The 23145-nt window shown below is 43.0% G+C and overlaps 1 protein-coding gene across 8 annotated transcripts in view; it reads right to left on the reverse strand.

Moving 5' to 3' along the window:
- The window catches only part of Fhod3 (formin homology 2 domain containing 3), a 410673-nt gene that overhangs the window by 152983 nt on the left and 234545 nt on the right, over positions 1-23145 (reverse strand). For all 8 annotated transcript variants that reach the window (XM_060377581.1, XM_060377579.1, XM_060377576.1 and 5 more), the window contains exon 6: positions 7466-7560. In XM_060377581.1, coding sequence (XP_060233564.1) covers positions 7466-7560 — 95 coding nt within the window. The remainder of the gene's footprint in view (positions 1-7465; positions 7561-23145) is intronic.

Genomic DNA, 23145 nt, shown 5'->3' on the forward strand with positions numbered 1-23145 from the left:
CATGAGTCTTCTCCCAATGGGCCTCTGCTGCCTGTCCCTTTCAGGCATGGCATCATCCTCTTGTTTCTCACTCTGATATCTTCCAAAACCAAGGGCTTGTGAAACCTGATTTTACACCCACACTTATTTTCCACTGAGATTGGCTTCAGACTGAGCACCTAAGAAATCAACTATGTTTTGGTACTGGGGGAGAGGCTCAGACGGTAAGGCACTTGCGGTGAAGCCTTACGGACCTGAGTTAAATCCCCAAACCTATGGAATGAAAGGAGAGGGTGTAGCTTGCTTGCCTCCTAGTGCTGAGGAGTCAAGAGGATCCCTGGGGTCCCACTGGCCTGTTAGTCTCACCTACTTGGTGAGAGATCCTTTCTGAAATCACAAATGAACAGAGTCTAAAGTATGATACCAGAGGTTGACCTCTGGCCTCCAAACACCAGCACGCCATGTGTACACACACACATACACACAAGTAATTACATGCACTGTAATTAGAGCACTGAGTGTGCACAGGCAGAGGAGCCAGGGCTGAGTTCTACAGGGGCCATTGTTTCCACAGCCACAGTGTCATCCTGACAATAGCACATGAATACACCTAGGTAACACAGGAGCTTTAGAAATCCTACCTACGTAATGCAATGTTGCTAGATACAAAGTTCAAACGCAACATCACACACTGAATAGGTTCCAATGATATTAAAATAGCTTTAAGTATACCATACAATAAGAAGCCACTTGATTGACAGCATGAGAGACATGAAATGAACCCCAGTGGATCACAGCTCAGCCATGCAAGGGACTATCATATGGACATCAAATAATGTTTTAAATATTACAGTGACACAGAAAATACTTAGAATATGTTTGTGGCTTGCTCTATAAGAAAAAAAAAGCAAAGAAAAATAGAAAGAAAGGTTCCAAAGTGAGTCATTATTATTAACTTTGGTAGCATTTCTGAATAGCATTTTTGCTTGTTTTTACTTTTTAAAATTTCTACAGTCTTATACAAAGAAAACATTTTACTCTTATAAGCACTGAAAAGGTTTAGATGTTAGTTTTTAATAATAATATCAAGATGTTAAGAACATCCATAAGCTTGTGGCTTTTCTTTAATCTGCTGTCATTAACTTCATTATGAAAATTAATATTATTCCAACTTCTATTAATGAAACATCTATTAATTCAAGTCATCTGGAAGTGAAAAACACAAGATCCAACTCCAGTACTGATTTAACACAACAGGTATGGTTCAAGGAACTGACTAATATTCTAAGAATTTCTTTGGCAAGGCCATATAGAATTAAATGACTGACCAGATTCTATGGTGCTAAATATGTTTACAAAGTGTTTTAAAACATAAAATTTATAATTGGATATTTTCCTACTTAGCTACAGAAAGTTATCATTCTCAAATTGGCAGCAAGAAAATCTTCAGACTGGAGGCCGAGGAGAGGGCTTAGCAGGCAAAATGTTTGCCATATAAGCATGAGGCCTGAGGTTTGGAGCCTCACACATATGTAAAGACTGAGTGGGTAGGATGGTCCATCTGTAATCCCAACCTACAGGAGGTGGACACTGAGCATCCCCAAAGAGAGCTGGCTAGCTAGACCAGCTTTGGTAAGTTCTGCGTTCAAATGGGAGATTGCCTCAATAATCCAAAACAGTCAAGGAAGACACCTAAAATCATCCTCTCACCTCCACACTCTTACGTGTCCACACATATATGCGCACACCCATGTGAACATGCATACACATACAAATATACGCAAAAAAGAAAAAGCCACGTCATCATTAAACTTGTTGCTGATATTGAGCCTGTCATGGCACTGGGGGTACAGAAGGAAGCAAGCATCTTGAAATGCGCTCTGCAGAAAGGGAAAGGTGTCTGTAATGGCCTGCCTGAGGACAGAGGGCAGGAAGGCAGAGCCACCCTACTGAGGTTCACATTCTTGAAAGCCAAATGTAGGCTACCACCACAGCATTCAAGCCCTAGCAACTACAGGCACAAAGACCAGCTGCAGACTACTCTCTGGGAAACTGCCTTGCTCCCCCCCTGCCCCCACCGGGACAAATCAGAGGCAGAGTTAGGGCCAACAGAAGTCACCCACAGTGTAAAATCAGACAGAACAGCAGCTGTCAAAGGATATGGGTGCATATGAATTCTAAAAATGCCATCTTTATAGCTTTCTGAACTCATCACAGATCCCTGACAAAATGGCCCAGGAAACTTTTGGATGGCTGCCTTAAGAAAAGAGAAGAAAACCCCAGGCCCAGCAGTCTCAATTGAGTACATCTCTAAGTTAGGATGTTGAGTGGGCTTCTGGGAAAAGGAGTTATAAACAAATGATACAGGCCACGGGGTCCCGAACAGCGCTCAGGCAAGAAGAACCCCAGAGGCCTAGCACATGCTGGGAGATGCAGTCTATGCTGATTTCAAAAAGGCCTTGAGAAGCCATTGGGAACAATCATCCGCTAGGCAGCTCCCCACTCACTTTACAGTGGTCCTAAAACACCCAGACGACCAGTGTTGTCATGCAGTCTGTACTGGTTGGTCTTCTCTCTCTCTCTCTCTCTCTCTCTCTCTCTCCACCTCACCATTCTGGTGTATAATAAAGAGGCATAGCTTATTAAATTTACATTATATAAAACTGGCACTAACAGTTAAGATGATAAATGGCCAAGACAGAATTCACAATTATCTTGAGGCTGGAATTGTGGTCTGATCAGCGAGGAAAATTGCAATGCCTAGCATTTAGATGCACAACCATCAGTCACGGACATGCAGGAAGAAGAACTGGCAGGCATGATGGATGAGGAAAAGCCAGGGAAGTTTAATGGACTGCCAGGCAGGTTTCAGCCAGCACCCGGGACTGCTGCTGAAAGGCCCACTAAAGCAGAGGTGAAAATTGTGGAATGAAAAAAAAAAATATTGTATATCAGGAAGCTGCTGTATACCTTCTACCAGTTACAAAAAGAAGTCGGTGACCAGTAGAATGAGCAACTATTTATACCTGTGATTTCTAGAGCAAAACATACACTGTAGCTTGGACAGACTTACAGGAGAGCCATCTTGACATTTTTAATTTTAAAAAGTGGATGTGTGTGCATATTCATGCGTATATGACTACATGAGGAGTCAAGAGGACAGCCGCACTAAGGAGCTATGAACCTTTATTTTTGTTTTTTCATTTATTTTGAAATAGGGTCTCTTATTTGCTTAAAATTGGTCAAGTAGTCTCGGGTGGCTGCCTAGCGAGTGTAAAGGCTCTCTCTGTCTCGATCTCTCTGTCTCTGTCTCCCCAGTGCTGGAATTATAAGCATACTACCACACCCAACACATTTTTTTTTTAAATGTGGGTCCTAGAAAGCAACTTCAGGACCTTGTGCTTACACATAAGCTCTTTAGTGACTACCTTACATGTATATGTGTATGTAAATATGTGTGTATATGTATGTGTGTATATGTTTATGTGATGTGTATATAAATATATGTATATGTGTGTGTACATATGTGTATATATATATATATATATATATATTCTTAGTCCCTGATGGCTACCTTTCAGTGCTCAGAGCACCTGCGTAGGGAATTCAGAGTGACTGACAAATAGGCCACCCAGTGTTTGGTAATGGTCTAGATGAAAATGCCTCCCCTGGAAAAATGGCTTCCCACCCACTCCCATGTCCCATGAGGGTAGAGCCACATGGAAGGAATGGAGCTATCAGGAATGTGACTCATGATGTCAGGACCATCTTTACCACACAACTCAGCACTCGCCACAGCTAGGATTCTATGACTCTATGTGACTAAGAATATTCTTCATGTCTCAGCCTACATATGGGTCCCTGGAGTGATCACGCATCAGTGACACAATACTGTGACAACAGGACCAAAGCGCCACTCATTCTCATCTCCTCGGCATCCTGCCATGTGTCCTGACACAGGGAGCACTGGGCACCTGAGCATCACCTGCTCAGCTCTCCTTTCCAAACTTAGTATCAACTTCCATGTTCCTGCCAGAGGCGCTGTCACACTCCAAGCTGTGACTCACTTTTTATTCCTGCTTCAAGTTTTCTAAATCCAGAAATCTGGGCCTCGGAAGCTGCTCCTCAAGATATTTCCACATTGTCCTCTTTCTCATTTTGGCTTCAACCCTTTCCCAGGCCCCATCACTTCACAGTAACTGTCCTCATCCCCGCCATCTTCCCCTTCCTCTCTCCCCCTGTTCTACATACCACGTAACCTGACTTGCATTTACTCTACTGTTCTAGTGAGGTGCCATGGAAAGACATGAATATGAATGTGTGTGAGAGAAGGCTGAAAGTCAGGGCTCTTTTTACCCCTCCCTAAATTAGTAAGGGGACATGTTATGTAAGAACAGGATAGCATGCCCATCTCCACACAGACGCGAAGAAAATCCTCTGCTGTCTGATCAGCAGCCTGGCACACAGCTGGAAGAATGAGATTCAGTGGGGCTGGCAGAAACGGAGAGCAGACAGAGCAAAGGTAGACAGGAATACAGAAAGGGTGGTTTCCATGGCAATATCAAGAGCATCCCCGATGAGGCGGTGAGAGTCTCCCTCGGGATGAGAATGGAAGACGGAGAAAGTTTTCTATATGAGGGTGATAGAAGGCCAAGCTGCAGAAGCAGAATAATCTTACCTCAATTAATTAAAATTCCAGGTGCATGAAGAGAAAAACTAAACACCCTTCATAAGTCCTTGTAGGGCACCAGTCTCTTACCTCTAACTGAGGAGTTTAGAGATGGGCTCATGTAAACAGAAAGACTTTATTGAAAACATTTTGTGCTTTCTCTTTTAACAGTCATTATTTGGCTGCGAAGGCATCATTTTCTTCTCTGGAGTTTCAAGTAACTACAAATGTGCATTGCATAATGAGCCCCTGGCAGCAGCAAAGTCACACCGTGTTGCCTTTCATGGGAGGAAAGTCAAGCAGTATGAAAACAGAACAACAGGACTTCTTTTTTTCTAACCAGCACTTCCTTTATCAATGTTGTGCCTGTATAAGGCAAAGCCAGAAGGCTGTCAAGGCAAACCTTTAAAAGCCATGAATCTGTCAACAGAAAAGGCTAGAACATAGCTTTCTTCTCCTTCACTGGAGCCGGGAAAACCTGAGGTGGCTGTATTGCTTAATCCGTGTGCAAAGGACAGAATGGAGCCTTCATTCTACAAGCCTAAGGGTCCTAGTTGAGGCACCTATTCTTCCTGCTCCTTCACTACGCAGATGAAAGAGAGGGATGGGGTGTCAGTAGGTTTTGCAGAGAAAAGGACACCTCTGGAGAACTATGTTGAAAAAGAAAAACAAACAAACAAACAAGCCACTTGCAAATGGCTGCTTTTTTTCTGCATTCAGCTACTGACCTGAAACTGAGCACACCCAGTAGGGTGATTCAAGATCTTGTCTGACATCTAAGTGAATGGGACACAAGCTTCAGATGTCACCAGCATTCCCCTTTTTATCAGGACCATGGGCACCAGGGCACAAGGTCACTAGTCTCCGTTTCCCCAGCCTCACAATCCCTAGAAGTCATCAGCAGTGCAGATTAGGTCTTGGGAAAAATGAAAAATGGAGACAAAACCCACATACTCGAAGGTAGTCTAGTGCTAATGAAGCCAGTGGGTGGTATAAGGACAACTGGTCAACCCTACACAGAACCTGTGGAGGGATCACAGAGCAAGCAAGGGCTCTGAGGGGCAGCCAGGGAAAGCATGGCTCCTCTGCTGATTTCTTTCAAGCCTCTGCTTTTTTATGATTCTCCGTGTTATTTTAAGATGCAGTGCAGATTTTCCCTTGTTCTCCTTTTCAGATCATTTATCCTGCAGAGTGATTCCAAAGAAAACGGCTGCGGTGACACCACAGGCCAATGCTGTGACATGAGTTTGCTACTTCCTGTTTGTCCCCTCGCTACCTCTCTTTTTTTCTAGTTTTTCTTTTCCTTTTGGGGTTTTGAGCCAGGATCTCACACTAGCCTAGGCTGGCCTGGAACCTACAGTGATCCTCTTTTTCACCCTCCCAGGCGCTGGAATTTTAGATATGAACCACCTTGCCTTTTTATCCCTTCCCCCATAGTTTCTAGTTCTTTCTAATCCTTCCTCTTCTCTAGGATTTTCCATTAGTGTTGCTATCCCAAAATACCTGAGACTATAGGTGGGTTTTTTTGTTTTGTTGTTTCTTTTTTGTTTTGCTTTGTTTTGTTTTTGGAACAGAACTGTATTCTGCATAGGTTGACAGGCAGGGACACGTGCAAGATCTTCATAGCACAAGCAAGAGAGGGTGAGACAACTGGTTTTTCTGCACCAGAAGGGACATATGTCATACCCTGACATAAGAAAAGAAGAGGGGACTAGCCTACTCTCTCAGGCCATTGCTGCAACAGCAACAGTTCACTAGCAAGAAAAGCCCTCAAGGCCTGAGCTCCACCCAAAAGGCTACATCTTCTCCACAGGGCTGTGTGGGTTCCTAGCACAGGTGTTCAGGGGTACGCACTCAGATCATGGCACACCCCCTCCCTCCCGCTTCCTCCTGTGCTAATCCAGGCTTTTCCCTGCCCCTGTGCCACCGCATTATTTTTGTCAGGGCTGCAAAGATTTCTTAATCCAGTTGTAACATGTATTTAAAGTCCCTTTTTATTTCAAAAAGTCTCCCCCATATCTCTAGATTTTAAGATCATAGACATTAGTCAGAGAGCTTTGGAGCGACCTGTTTCCAGATAGACATGCCTGCCAGCGAGGCCTCCAAGCAAATGCAAGGAAGACAGAAAACACTACCACAGGAGACCAGATATAAATCTCCCTCTAGCCTAGCTAAGTCAACCTCATAGACCCAGAATTCCACTCGACTTCCAAGGCCATTTACCCTAGCTTCAAAATAGAGTGACTTCCATTTTCCATAGAAAACAAAGCCAAAAAGATATGGGAAAAAACATTTTCAGTTGTCCAAGGAAAAATAGTTTTTTTCCTACGAAATGGGGGAAGGTTTTCATCACAACACTGAGAAAGGCAATCCAAGGGCCAATAATGGCACTGGGCTCTCTTGTTTGGGATTTATGCCCTTAACTACTAGTGGCATATTTTGTGACCTACCACTTGAGGTCACAAAATAAAAGTGGTACATAGGTACTTTATCTGTGGCATAACATTTTAATTAAACATTAGAAACCCGAAGTGCCAAAGACATTTGATTACAGCTTAAGACAAGAAAAGCTAGAAGTGCATTAAAATTTTATAAGCTATCAGTGATTAAAATGAGCTTGAAAATCTACAAAAGATTAGTCATCATTTACACCAAGACAGGACTTGAGCAAAGCTGGATAGGATTGCTCTTTGCAAAAAAAACATTTCCAAGAGGATTTAAACAAAAAGGCAATGACTTGCAAACCAAACAAGATGTCCCAAAAAGAAAAGAAAAAAACAGAAACAAAACAAAAAAACCCAGACAATTCTGTCTTACCTTTGACCCAACAAGTGTGTAAAGCCACTGGATGGTCTCACTGTGGTTAATGACTCCATTCATCCCATCCACATACAACATAATCTGTCCCAAGGCTGCAGGCAGGGAAAAGAAACAAGGAGATGTTATGGGTTTATGTACAAGTGCAGTCTTCAATGATCAGGCAGTCAATTGAGATTTTTCATCCAGTTAAAAGCACAGTCTATTGATAAGGGCACCAACTCTGAATAAGTGTGAAGCTCTGAAACTGGGTGAATCTTGTTTCAGAACTAAAAGCAGTGGGGGCTAGTCCTGGAATCTGGAGGATATAAACCACAGAACTGAAATCAGTTATTGCTGGGTCTGTGCATCTTGGTGTATAAATGAATGCTTCTCTATTCTGATGTGTATAGGACAGGACAAAGCTGCTCAGGAGGTATCATCTAGAACCAAGAGGACGCACAAACTTTCCAAAAACAACCAGTGCCCCCGGCTGTGGTCAGTAGGTCCCATGTCTTGCAGAACCATCCTGAGTGAATACAATTTTACTCCTTTAGAGAAATAACAACACTGCATTTACATGTGGCTTTGAATTCTTTTAAATTTAAAATTCTTATGATGGAAAATATCAGACTTGAAAAAAAAATTATCTACTGTCTAAGCGTAGTGGCACAGACTTGTGATCCCAGCTACTCTGGAAGCTATGGTAGGAAGAGCACAAGTTCAAGACAGTGTGTCCAACTTAGTGAGACAGAGTGTCAAAATTTTTTAAATGCAGAGAGGGCTGAGGTTGCAGCTCATTGATAGAATGCTTATCTGGTGTACACATACATGGTCTTGGGGAAGCCTCAGAATAACCTGTCACACTAACAGTCAATCATTCTTCTTCTAGTACCATTCTCCAAGAGGAAAGTGCAATGTATTATTTTTAAACAATTCCACTAACATCAAAATAATTTTGACTGCAGACATTGCACAAATAGGTGATGAATATCCAGGTTAAGCAGGTTTCCTTAAGACATGTCTATCGTCCTAACCACCTCCAACCCATAAGGAGTTGACATGGCATGGGTAGTTTTTAAGTAACTTCATTTTTACTGGTAATAGTAGAATATCTTGTTTTGAAAGCTGGATCCCTAATCCCATAATTTACGGAAAATCATTTTAATGGACTGACAGGCTTTCTTTAAAACAAAGTTCACATAGAGGTTTTAGGAAATGATCTACATGAAATGGCACAATACAAAACAGTTGAAAAAAAAAAGCACAATACAAAACAGTTCTGATCAGGGATCTAGACAGACAAATGTATGTGTGCTATCAAAAAGCTCATCATTAGCCATCAAACAAGGAGCAAACAGTCAAACACAGACATTCTAAGGAAAGCTGCACCTGAATACATAAAGCTAAAAGAAGGAGGAGGAATAGGAGAAGGAGGTATAAGAATAAGAAGAGGAATGAGGAGAAAGAGGAGGAGGAATAAGAAGAGGAGGAAGAGGGGGAAGAAGAGGAAAGTAGTAGTAGCAGCAGTAGTATTCAAACACTGGAGATATTCTTATTAAGAGCAGGATTTAAAATGTTTTCATTTACTGGGGTGCGGGTGTGCAGGCATGTGGAACCCAGGAGAAACATGTCAAGAACTGGTTCTCCTCTTCCACTGTGTGGGTTCTAGGGATTGAGCTCAGATAAATTGAGTGGCAGATGTTTTTTTACCTGCTGAGCTATTCCAGTTGCCCCAGGAATATTTTCAAAATGATACTAGCACAGTCATTTTACATTCGCTATAGAATTTTAGGCAATCCGAAAAAGACATGAAAACCAATAAGAGGTAGAATGGTTGTGGAGCATTGCTACTCTATAGAGTGTATAATATTGTTACTTTGCCACACTATATTACAAACTCATAACAGTTAGAACAAAGGATGAAATTATAACAGCACAAAGATCATTCTCCCTGAAACAAAAATGCAGATTAAGCCACCAGAGAAGTAGCATTAACCCTTCAATCAGCAAGGACATTTTTAAACAACAATCAGTATCAAATATTAAGTAGGTCAAAAGAGTGACTTCACACATCACTGATGACAGAGTAGCTTGGAAGAAACCCTGTATCAAGGTTATTCTAAGTTGAAAATATTTCAAAAATCACTACCATTCATTTCAACCTTACTGCCTCCCTAAGTGCTGGGATCTCCGAGTTTGAGGCCAGCCTGGTCTAAAATTCAAGTCCAGGACAGCCAGGGCTACACAGAGAAATGCTGTCTTGGGGGGCTGGGAGGGGGGAAGGCAGGCTCTCCAAGTCATGTCTAATAAAAGGCCTATACATTAATAATTAATAATAATAATAAAACATAGATAAGGAAGCAAATATGTTCCCCAAAGTGCCATTTCTATAACAAATAAAACCTAACACTCCCTATCAGTGGACTGGGGGAGGGGCATGGGAGGAGAAGAGGGAGGGAGGGGCCGAGAGAGGGGCTACAGCTGGGATACAAAGTGAATAAATTGCAATAAATAAATAAATGAAAAAAAAAACACTAATCAGAAAAAATTCCTCATATGCCTTGTTTATACACCATAAGGTTATCCACGCTGCAGCAAAGTGCAGAATGTTCTCCATTTTTAAGGGACGAATAGCATTCTGTTATGCAAGTAAATCACATTTGCTTTATCCCTTCAAAAACAAAACAAAACAAAACAAAAACAAAACAAACCTAACACTTGCTGTAGCTCAGCACACACAGTAAGCCAAAGCTATGTCCTACTCTGTTAAAAAAATGTTTCTATGCAAAGAATTAAAAGGCAAGCATAAAAGTTTAAGGCTCACTTAGTTCAACAAAACAGTCCAATTCACATTTACATAAGATGAGTTTATTATGAGCGGGTGTGGCTCGGTGGGAGGAGCCTCACTTAGGTCTGAGGTCAGTGGCCCTGCAGAAGGGGAGGAAAGAAAGGGTCGACACGGTGGTAGGGGGGAGCATTGGGACTGAGTATGTGTTCTCTTCTCTTTCTATATTTCCCTACGGTACACATCATGTTACGTCTGCAGTAGAAAAGCAGGCAACAAAGATCACAAACAAGGCAAATGAAGTATGTGATGGTTTTCGTGGCTTATGAACTTTTTACCAGTCTATCACTTCCTCCCTCAGAAAAGCCAGGGTACACTTCTGGAAAGCTCTGAGAATGAGAATTCAGCATAACCTCCTGTCTTTTTCCTTCTCCTTCTCTCAAGACAAACTGACCAGCTACCTAGAGCTTGGGACTGGTACCACAGTCCTTTGCCCATCCTCAGTCCCTCTTAGCCTGTCTGTTAAGTGAAACCAAGGGCTCAAGTGGCGCTAACTGGACCTACGGCCTGCTGCACAGTCCTAGATGTGAGGCTCACCCTCCTCTCTCAAGACCCAGAAGGCTGGCAGGATGGTTTCTTCCCAAACTGCTCAGAGGCCTCTGTTAACCAGACAAACAGATGGGAGAAGCTGGGTCACTGCTACAACGAGGGACAAGCGAAGAACGAGTTAAAATCCGGTTGACCTTATCAGCTTCTCATTTCGGAGGCTGACCTTACCGTAATATTTCTATTCTGATATTGGCCTAACCGCTGGATGATCCAAAACCAGCCCTCTAAACAGACCTTTGCGTCCCGGCGCCAACGCTGGAGCTTTCCCCTTGCAAAACCCACTCTAGACACAAGGTGGCACTCAAGAGACTCGACTGAGCCGACGCTGCCAAAGACCCACCAAACAGAAGGTGGGCTTGAGAATAAAATCACACGGGGTAAAAAAAGTACGTGTGTTGGAAACATACTTGTGCCTGGGTTACAGGAGCCATGAAATTTGTTGATCTGTGTTTACAAACACACAACAGTTAGAAGGGTGTGCCCTAATCCCAAAAAGGTGCCTTGGGAACCCTCCTTGCTTGGTCACAGATGAAACTTAGTAATTTTTCTGTGTTTCTGTGTATCTAAAATGTGAAACAGTAGCAATGAGACGTCCATTTTGCAGCGGCTTTGGTAGAGGCGGAGTTAGAACGGTGCCTGGACGTCAGCGCTCCTCAGTGCGCTGGGACATCAAGGCTGAGAGCCCTTAACTGCCCACCTCTCTCGGAGGCAGGACACAAGATTCCAGGATGCAACTCCTGCCCGACACAACCGCTATGTTTCACTTTTTACATTTAGCTATATGATCCATTGCGCCATAAATGTAGGCAAAGTTTAAAGTTCTAGTTTGTCATTTAACTGCCCACTAGATTTAAGGCCGTTTGATAAACGAGACTTGTTTGTGGAGGTTGATTTCTGCCCGTTGACCTATTTGCCAGTATCACATTATCTCGAGTATATCTTCCTGCCAAGTCTTTAAATTTGTGTACCCTGATTCCTCCTATGCCACCTCCCCCACCTTGATATTATTTTGGCTTTTTATGTTCCTTTTCAAACAAAGTTTGTATAAAGTCTGGAAGCACACTGTCTATATCACTAAAGAATTCCTGCAACTATCCCGAGGAGACAGTTCAGTGGTTAAAGTGCTGGTCACTCAAGCCTGAGGACTGGAGTTTAGAGCAGAGGTTCTCAACCTTCCTAATGCTTTGAGCCTTCAATATGGTTCCTCATGTTTTGGTAACCTGCCACCTCCACACATACCATAAAATTATTCCTGTTGCTACTTCACAACTGTAATTTTGCTACTGCTATGAATTGTAATTAAATATCTGATATGGGATACGGAGCTGGTCTTAGGTGATCTTTGTGAAAGAGTCATCTGACCCCTCCCCCCATGGGGTCATGACCCACAGGTTGAGAATCACTAGGTTAGATCTCAGGCTCTCACAGAAGTGTCTGGAAGTCCACCTGTAATTCCAGCCCAGGGAAGACCAGCCTGGCTAACCAGACTAGCCATACAGGTGAGCTCTGGGTGGGACTGAAGAACCTTGCCTGCTCGAACGAAGAGCGAGCCAGGATGATCCCTGACATCACTGTCCAGCCCCTGTCCCCCAACACATAGGCAAACATGCATATATACATAGAGAGATACAATGCACACACATGGAAAAGGAAAAGGGCAAAAAATCTGGATTGTTACAATTTATGGATAATTTTTGAGAGAACACCTTCAGCATGTGAGAGTCCTAATTCATAAATCCACTATGTTAATTAATGTGGATTTCTCTGATTGCATTCATCTGTGCTTAGTTTTCAGCTATAGATCTGGCATATGTTTTACGGTTTTGTTCCGAAATTTCTAAGTAGTTCCTGTCCTTTAGAGTTATTGTAGATAGGTTTTTTTTTCTTTTTTAGTTTTTCCATTCCCCATTGTGATAGGTATAATGGCTTCCATGTGTTGGTCTTGATTCCTAGAGCTTTGTTAAATATATTAATTCTAGGAAGCTTTGGCTTTTGTTTTGTTTATGTAGATTTACTTGCATTCCTTACACAGGCAATAATGTTATCTTTGAAAAAACCAAACCACCAAAATAGTTTTGTTTCCTCCTTACCAAACTGTACCTGGGCCTTCCTTCCCATGCTAGTTAAGACTTTGCCTTACAAATGGACGGAACTAGAAAGGATCATCTTGAGTGAGGTAACCCAGACCCAGAAAGACACACATGGATATCACTTATAAGGGGATATTAGCCATATTTTACAGGGCAACTATACTACTAATCATGGACCCAAAGAAGCTAAGTAACAAAGATGGCCCAAGGGAGGCCCCTCCTTGAATCTCACTCAGATGTGGGGAGATCAGATCTGGGGAAAGTAGGAAGGGAGGCGAGGCTGAGGGCCTGGAGAGAAAAGAGAAACCCAAGGCGGGGCCATCACTGAGACGAGCTGGAGACAGGCTGCAGGGAGGATGTGCAATGTCTACAAGATGTGCAGAGACAAAGACAGAGACTGAGAGAAGGACCAGCCGGGGCCTGCCCCAACCTGACACCCAGCCCATGGGAGGGAGGCTACCCCCAACACCCTTAACGATACTCTGCCATGTTTACAGACAGGAGCCCAAGTTAACCGTTCTCTGAGGGGCCCCAGCAAGTGATAGAATCAGTTGCTGAGACTCTCGGCCAGGCATCAGGCCGAGCTGGGGGAGTCCTGTGGAAGAGCGGGAGGGAAGGTTAGAAGGACCTGCAGGGAACAAAAACACTGCAGGAAGACCAACAGAGTCAACTAAACTAGACCCGTGGCAGCTTACAGAGACAGGAGAATTAACCCAAGAACATGCATGGACTTGACTTGGCCCCATATACATATATAATCAATGAGCATTTTTGTCTTCATGTGGGTTCCCTAGTAAGTTGAATGGGTGCTGTCTATGACATGGACTCTGTTGTCTGCTTTTGATCACTTTGCCCTACCCAGGCTACCTTTCCTGGCTTTAGTGGATGAGGATGAGCTCAGGCCTGATGCGGCCTGATGTGCTGGGATAAGTTGGGGGAGCCCCCCTTTTCAGAAGACAAGGAGAAGAGGGGATAGGGTGAAGAGGGTGGGAAGGAGGGACTGGGAGAAGAAGAGGGAGGGGACTATGATTGGGATGTAAAGTAAATATATAAATTAAAAATAAATTTTTAAAAAGACTTTGTTTTAATAGTCAGCAGGAATGGAGAAAGTGGAACCTGTGCCCTGTTTCCAGATTAGGAGGATGTGGATTTTTAGATTCAGAGGAAGTGGATACATTTAGATCTTTACCATTAATTATGATGCTAGAAGCAGGTTTTTGTGAATTTCTAGAGAGAATCCTATGAGGTTTTGTGATCACAAAAGGAAGAGTTGTGCCAGCTACCTTTCGACATTAACTGAATTGAATGCTGCTTTCAGCATTCTGCTGGTATGATGGTTCACGCTGCCTGAATCTGAGACATCAAATGAGCCTGGCATCTCATTTGGCCACGGCGTATTAGTCATGTTACTTATTGCTGGATTTTATTTGCTAGCATCTTATTGAGGAGTTTCAAATCTTTGCTTGTGATACATGCTAATCTGTACCATCCTGTCTGTCTGCTTTTTACATCATGGGGACTCTGGCTCTATGACATGACTCTGGCTTTTTTTTTTTTTTTTCCTGGACAAGACTTTATAACATGGGTTTTGTTTTGTCTTGAAGTGTTTGGTAGAACTTGCCAGGAAGCCATCTGGGCCTAGAGATTCTTTTTTCCAAAGTTAACTGCAAGCTATTTTCTTTAGAAGTTATCATTAGCAATAATTCTAATATACTAGCTTATCTCCTTCTAGCATTTGGGGGTTTGTGGTCGGTAAGGAATGGGTCCATTTTTCTAAGCTGTCAGTTTTGGAACTCAGAGTAAACCTCTGCTGCTCACACAGAAACTGTAAGCCTTATCTTCCCTAGTATTGGCAACTGCTGTCTTTCCCCATGTCTGCATTGTTCTTGAACACTTTTATCTTTCTTTTTAAATAACCGGCTTTTTTTTTTTTTTTTTTTTTTTTGTCCCTTTGTCCCTTGATTTTTCTCATTTTTCTTTCTTTTTTTCTTTTAGTTTTGTTTTGTTTGTTTTGAGACAGGGATTCTCTGTGTAGCCTTGGCTGTCCTGGACTTGTTTTGTAGACTAGGCTGGCCTAGTACTCACAGAGGTCCACCTGCCTCTGCTTCCCTGAGTGCTGGGATTACTGGCATGCGCCACTGTGCCCAGTTTTGCAGTCTTCAATTTCTATACTTTTTCTATTATTGTTTCCTTCTTTTACCTTTCAGATTATTTTTATTCTTAGTCTTTTAAAAAATTTGGGTGTTTACATAATTTTCTTAGTTTCTAGCATAAGCCTGTGGTGTTGTAATTTTTCCTCCATGTATCACATCCCACAAATTTTAATACAGTGTCCTTTCATTTGGTACAAACTATTTTCTAATTTCCTTTAAGAATTTTTCCTTGACACGTGGCTGATTCTAGAGTGTGTTAATTCCAAGTGTTTGGACATATTCCTATTATCTTTCTGTTACTGATTTAGCTTAATTCCATTACAAGCAAAAAACACATCATCTGATTCCAATTCTTTAAAATTTGTTATGGTTTGTTCCATGATTCCCGAATGACCTATCCCAGTGACTGTTCTGCCTCTATGTGAAAATGCATGTATGTTGTTGTAACTGAATAGAATGCTCCGGAAATGTGTGTCAGGGCTTGCTGGCTGACCACTCTGTTCAGTTCCACAGCAGTCTTGCTGAGCTCCATTCTGTCAGGTCCGTTGATTATTAAAAGGGAAAAGTAAAGTCTCCGAATAAAATGCAATTTTTCTATTTCTCATTCCAATTCTTTCCAGTTGGGTTCCATGTATGTTGAGGCTCTGATTGACTGAAAGAACCAGCCCTTGTGTCAAGGAGATACCATTTTCACCACTCTTTGCTCTCAACTCTACTTTCTTGTAGTGATGTAGCCACTTTTTTTTCTTTTGATTAGTATTTATACTTTTTTTTCCTGCATTTCTTTGCTCTTGAACTATATATAAGTTTCTTGTAACATGTAGTTGGATCGCCTTTTGTTTTCTTATTCTGATAAGCCTTGCCTTCAATTGCTGTGACAAGGCTAGTCACATATCACACAGTTATTGGTGTGTGTGAATTTAGTCTGTCTGCTAATAAGAATATATGCTAAGTTCCTAATTCTACTTATTATACGTTTCATCACTAACTCCTTCAATCTATGTCTTTGCATGGACTTTGTATTTTTCTATTTATCTTCTACCCGAAACACTTTTTGTAAAACTCTTTTTAAGCCTTTCACAAACCCAGTGTCTGCATTACCTTGGCACTGGGACCTACTGCTTTTTTCTTTCCCAACAAGACCAAACTTTCCAAGCTTATTGTATGACAAGTAACACTGGCTTAGATCCTGGATAATTTGGAAATGATGTCAAGAAACGTTGGCTTTTGTTTAAGCATCACAGAAAACATGGAAGTTTTGTTAGAGCTGGCAGCTCACCTGACTTAGTCTGAGCCCTGAGTTCTGACCCTCCTTCCATAGACTGTGGCCTCCAAACCAGCACAGTTTGTCAGGCCTCTGCTGTGCATTTGGACTGGTCTGCAAGAGGATACACAGTGGCCAGAACGGGACCTGGCTAAGGTTTAATTTGTTTGGCTATCTAAATCTGAACCTGTGTGAAGACACATAATCGTCTTTAAGGCCTGTACTCTGTTTAATCTTGCTTGGATTTCTAAGTCTCTGGTGCATTTTCTAGGGTATGAATTTACTCCAACACTGTTTGTGATGAGCCCAGGATTCACATAAATCCAACACACACACAGACACACACACACACAGACACACACACCTTCTCCAGTATCAACAGTCCTATCCCCTTGTGAATGCGGTCTCTCCTAAACAGACTCTCAGGCAGATGGCAACAGAGATAAGAACACAGGCATGTGTTGGATACACACATCTGTTTGATGCCATTTCGCATTCTAGACTGCTTCCCCAATTTGCTGTTAGCATTTATTCTTGAGCCTTTAAAAATTTGCTCCATGTCTCTCCCCTCAGCTTAGTAGTTTCCTTCAGCCAAGAGATGGGCTGTGTGTGCTTACTCCATCTCACCCATCACCAGACTAACTCCTGTTCTGCATTCAGAGGAGCATCCTAGCAGCACTGTGGACAGAGCGGCTTCAGTCCACTCTGAATCTTACCATGTAAGCTGAGCCATGTTTGCTGTCTTCGCTCTCTACTTCCTCCTCCTCTCCCTCCTTATCTCCCTTCTCCTTCTCTTTTCCTTTCTGAAGCTTGAGATCCTTTCTTGTGAGGTAAAAGGAAGCTTGTCCCAGACCACAGGTCACTCCCCAGGGCTTTGCAGGAAGCAGTGCTGAGAGGCTCTGACTGACCACATTTTTTACTCCTCACCCTGTGCCCCCCCCCGCGTCCTTGGGGACCCTGTTGGAGCATGCAACTCTCAACCACCAAGGCTCCAGCTGGAGCCCATTCTAGACTTGTGATTTCAGACAGTACTAATGAGTTGTGAAATCAATTATGCGAGTCTCAACCAACGACTTATTGTTTTTAGTAAATAAAATGGTGGGAAATAGAGCGCCTCACACTAGGTCTTCCTCCGATAATGCTTGGAGTTGGCCGTGCCAAGCTCAGTCTCTTTCCTCACCCTCCACCTCTAGTGAGACTCTCGATTCCCTCCTCAGTGCTTCGTCTAGCAGATCTTGAAGTCGCCTTTAATTCCTTCCCACAATTTGTAGCTTCCATCGTTGCTACAGAAGTTAGGTACGTCCGAAGACTAGGCATTGCTACAGATGTGGGGATGTGGCCATCTGCAAAGCTCACTGTATAACTGAGTCACACACACACACACACACACACACACACACACACACACACCCCTCACAGGTTTTAAGTAAGTTTCCGGCTTTATATTGGGCCACACTCACGACTGTCCCAGGATACATGTGACCCACAGGCCATGTGTTAGACACGCTTTCTCTTCATTAAAGGAACTGTTGGTCTGGGCTAGTCCCCTGACTCCTAACCCTTCCCAGTATACCCTAGATGCTGTGTTACACATGTTAGCTGAAGCCAACAAGGTTCCATCTCTCTCTGGCCTTAGAACAAAGGCCCTGGATCCACATGGCCTCACACCCGACAGCCCCACTGGTCTTCCTTGCGTCTTGATTGGACCATCTAGATTCTTGTCTCTGAGCCTTGACCTGACACACCTCAGCGTTTGGATTCCAAGCCTGATAACATCCACCAAGGTATGTAGGCTGTATACTTACGTTAAGAACTTAGAAAATACATACTCACTCAACAAAATGGAGATAGATCTGGGTTTTATCTACTTCATGTATGCATGCCTATGCACGTATGCTCAAATACACCACTGTACACACAGAGGCCAGCAGTAAATGTCAGGTCATCTGCGATCACGTTCCACCTTATTTTATGAGACAGAGTCTCTCACTGGACCTGGATGGCAACAATGAGGCTAGACGAGCTGGCGAGTCTAAACTTCCTTAGCATTTTCCTACTTCTATCAACCCAACATCCAAATTATAGGCATGCACCTAGGCTTTCACATAGGTTCCTTGGGGAATTGAGTCAGCACGCTTCTTTTGCAGCAAACACTGCCCACCGAGCCACTCCCCCAGCCATTAGTTTCCTCTTTGATTTTTATATAAGTATTTGCAATGGTGGGTACAAAAACACGAGTTTGGCACACGATAGCAAGTGCTCTGTCACTGAGCTGCACTCTCAGTCCTGATTCTTTCTTTTAATAAAAGGAATTTCTTACACATTGGACACACTGAAGAATACAATCTTAAATTAGCTGTTTGCCTGCTTGTTCATGTCCTTTAATTTAGCCAAAGATACCAAAAATGCCATGGCCCAGTGAGGAGGAAATCCCTTCTTGGCAGAGGTACCCAATTTTCTCCACAAAGAACTCTTACATATCATTGCCCCAGGGACAATTGTAATCAAGCCTTCTTCCTCCATTCTTTCTGCTTTTTTTGTAACACAAAACAAAACAAAACAAAACAAAAAACACCAAAACAACAACAACAACAAACCTTTATTTTTGTGTATATGTGGGTATCTGTGTGTATGTAAATACAGATGTCCATGGAATCTAGATTCCCTGGAGACAAGGGAAAAGATGGCTATGAACCCTTAGACATGGGTGTTGGGAACCAAACTCACATTTGTTCTCCCCAAGGCTGAGCCATTTCTCCAGCTCCTCTCCGCCCTTTGTGGCACAGGCCCTAACAACAGTGGTTTGCCGATTTCATGTTGGCTGAAGCCTCATAACCCTTCATTTGGGCCTGTGCAAATGTCTGCCGGGTAACTTTTAACATCGGAGGCACAAAGCTCTCCCCTTAGATGACACTGGCACTGGCATTTTTCTGAAGAGCAGTGCCATGGAAAAGACCATGAAATTTGATTACACACAGGCAGAACCCTGTTTCCCCTTCCCTAACCCTAGTCATTCCCAAGCACCATCGCTTTCTTTTTGTATCTGAAACAGCTTTAGCCCAGTCCTAGGGGACGAGGATTGAGACTTGGGTATTTTCTCACATCTGGCCACCTTATAAATAAACTCTTTCAGCCTCAAGTATAAGGCACAAAATAGGCCTGGATCAGTAACAGAATGTCCTAGAACTATGCCATCAGACATTTCACCATTTGACAAAGCTTGAGCAACTCCTATCTATTTCTACTAAAATTATCAAAAAAAAAAAAAAAAAAAAAAAGCAAACTCTACGAAAAAGTTAAAATTCCCTTACCACAAACAACATTCAGCTACCAGGTGAATGTGTGTGGGGCCGAGGTGTGACTTGTCCACTGGAAATGGAGACAGGAATGCTGTCATGGGATTGGGCACAGATGCTACTGAAAGGCAGACAATATAATGAAGACCGGTGATGCTCTCTTCAACTACAAAAGAGTGGAACTCTGACCACCTGCTTCAAAGAGCAATGTGCACACAGGCACATCTACACGCACACACCACACACACAGCCCACTCACGCCATGACTGGTACTCAGTCCTGACGTCTGGGAAGGGTTTCTAACTTGATGATGGGATTCCAACTTACTTTAATCAGACCATTCGAATTCACTCTGAACTCTGAAGAGGATTTGTTCATTTCTAATTTACATTATTCACCCTCACCCCCAACCCCTACAAATATTGAAAAGGGGGGCTGGTAATATATCCATTGTGGGAACGAAATGAAGACCTCACAGTTCACATTAATATTATTATTATTTTCTTCCACTTAATTGTCTGGCCTAAATAACAAGCCCAGCCCAGTTTCCCCAAGGGCAACTGTCAAAGAAATACTCTTTCAACACCGATTACTCCATGAAAATTAAGTAGAATAAGCTGCCAATTCTGGCCTAGAGACAGAAATTTAATCAGCAAGAAGAGCTCCGACGAAGTGTCAAAGTTCTGAGTTCCCTGCTTGCATCAGCCATGATTTACAATGCAAATTTTCCAATTGTAGAGAAGAGTACTAACCTTTTCCTACCCTGGAATGCTGATGTCTTTTTTTTTATTTTATTTTTTTTTTCAAAAAAAATCACCAAGATGAAACTGAAGTTACAAAACAGCAGGATGAAGATCTTCTCTGAATGCTTAGAAGGCAGTTAGCAACTGTGGAAGAGGCCTTTAAGATCACTTACGTGGTCTTCCTGGTCGACCTTCCTTTCCCCAGAATGCCACGGCACCAGGTACTCAGCTGCTTCCCCCATTTAGAGCCATACAGAGGACTGAATGTCTGTGCCTGGCTTGGTCACTCATTTCCCCACCAGTAATGCTTTAAACTCCATTCTCACCCTTGCAGTTGGTTCCAAAGACCCTTGCCAGCCACCAGTCCCGGAATGGCCTCATTACACCACGCTGTGATGGTCTGGATGGAATCTATGTGCCCCAGCCTCCCTCAGGCTTTCCTAGTCTGCGTTTCCCATACTTGCTAGATATGAGCTCCCTCAAAATGACTAGACATGTAATACATTAGTAGATTTTGAGCCTCCAAAACCTTTAGGCAGAATCCAAGATCCTCTACGGAAAATCATTCTCTGTTTGGTAATGATTACCAAGGACTTACGGAGATAAGAGACTTAGCCTGAACACCACCACCACCACAAACTCCTAACCCCACTCCATTCCACTCCTCATCCCCACCCCCTTCAAAATTTCACATTTCCCTTCTAATGTTACTTAATGTGCTTGGGGGGGTGTAATATAAAGTTTTGGGCACTAGAGGGCGGACTTCTATTAGGCATTTCCACCTGTTATTTTGAATTTCACAAGAAGTCACAAATCTGCCTTATTAATAAGCAACTCTATACAGATAGAACACCCTTAAAAACCTGGAGCGCAATTTGAAAAGCAAAACAAAACATATCCCAATCTGTTAATTCTGTATTTGTATTTAGAATTCCAACTGTTAAATTTTACCTCTCTTAAAACCCTAAACCTGATGAATGTACTAACATACTAAAATTCCACTGATTTTTTTGCGTGTTTTCATCCCAGGACACACCCCAGGGCGACTCACTGCTTATCCTATGGGTAGGTTGTAGAACCTGCCTCCTGTGAATCCCTTACAGCCAACATCCCAGACAATGACATGACACAGGCCAGGCTCCGGGTTCCTAGGCTAGCCACAGAGAATAGTCACTGCACTGTAAATCAGGAGTAGTATTCTCCCATCCTCTACCCCAGGGGGCCAGCCTCCAGCACCTGAGTTACATAGGTGTGGGTGTGAGGCTGGCTGTGCTGCCCCACGGCTGATTCTGCACAAAGGCCTGCATCCCAGATGGGCTCAGGACCATCACCTGCTTCTAGCCAAAACTGAACAAAAGAGAAGCGTGGAGAAAATCAGAGCTTCCGCACCCTGAAGGCTATCCTTCATGTTCTCCAGCGACATGGACTGGGGGCAGGGACAAGGCAGATGGCACTGGTTCCTGTCTGCCCAGTCTGCTTCCGTCTACATCCTACATTTTTGGAGGTAATTTTCCCACACCGTCAGTGAGCAGCTGGCTGTATACAGATGTGTACTTCACAGACAGTTTCAAAGGCTCAATTTGAGCATTACGCTGCCATGTCCACTGCACATGGCTCAGCAGAAGCAAACCCAGGACAAGCCCCTTGTTTCTTGGAGCACTGCCTGTACTCAGGACCTCCAGGAGAGAACCTCCTAAAAGTGCAGATCTAGTGCAGTCACCACCAGCCCAACCTCCTGGCTAAAATCTACTCTTTGTGAGTGTTAGGCTTGCTCAGCGTACTGGGGTGATGTTATTGGCTGATGCAGAGCAGTGGTTCTCAACCTTCCTAACGCCGTGACCCTTTAATGTAGTCCCTCGTGTTGTGGTGATCTCCAACCATAAATTATTTTTGTTGCCACTTCATAACTGTAATTTTGCCACAGTTATGAATCGTAATGGAAATACCTGATATGTGGGATATCTGGTATGTGACTCTTAAAGGGGTCATGACCCACAGGTTGCAAACTGATCATCTAGAGCAATACCAACATATGCCAGCAAAGTCAGAAACAGAAACCTTCCTCCTGGGACCATGATCACCTGCTAGACAAACTTGTTGAAGTTCAAAGAAGGAAAAAGAAGAAAAATAACATTTCTTCTACAAGATGAAAAAACGGAGGAATTTAACCTCTAGTGATTACCCAAATACACTTTATTATCTGGTTCCCAGAACTGAAATTTATATGCACTATTAATAGGTATGGATGCACCTACTATGTGGTCAAACACATGCCATTACATGGACAGACCTTGAAAAAAGACATTCCGCTGAGTGATAAGCCCGACACTAAAGGACACACATGGAATGCCTGCTCTTACAGGAAATGGCTAACACAGCCAAGTTCAGAGAGACAGAAAAGGACTATGGGAAAGGAGGTTGGAGTTATTGTCTAATGATGCAGAATTTGTTTAGGGTGATGAACGCATTAGAAACAGCAGCAGTCGTGATGGCATAGCATAGCAGTGACAAATGTCAGATGACACAACTTGACATGACAAAAATGGTTTTTATAATGTACGTGTTTTAAACACCATCACCACACAAATGGCGAGAGAGAGAGAGAGAGAGAGAGAAATGCCATCAACAACAGTACCTGGCTGAAAACGAGGATCTAATAGAAGAAAATCTTAACAGTGAGATGTTTGCGCCACAGGTAGCCTAGCCTTCTGACCTGACCTTGGCCCTCCGGGGACTGGCAGTACTTCCTTGTGCACCA

The sequence above is a fragment of the Meriones unguiculatus genome, chromosome 2 (assembly GCF_030254825.1).
Source record: "Meriones unguiculatus strain TT.TT164.6M chromosome 2, Bangor_MerUng_6.1, whole genome shotgun sequence".
NCBI lineage: Eukaryota > Metazoa > Chordata > Mammalia > Rodentia > Muridae > Meriones > Meriones unguiculatus.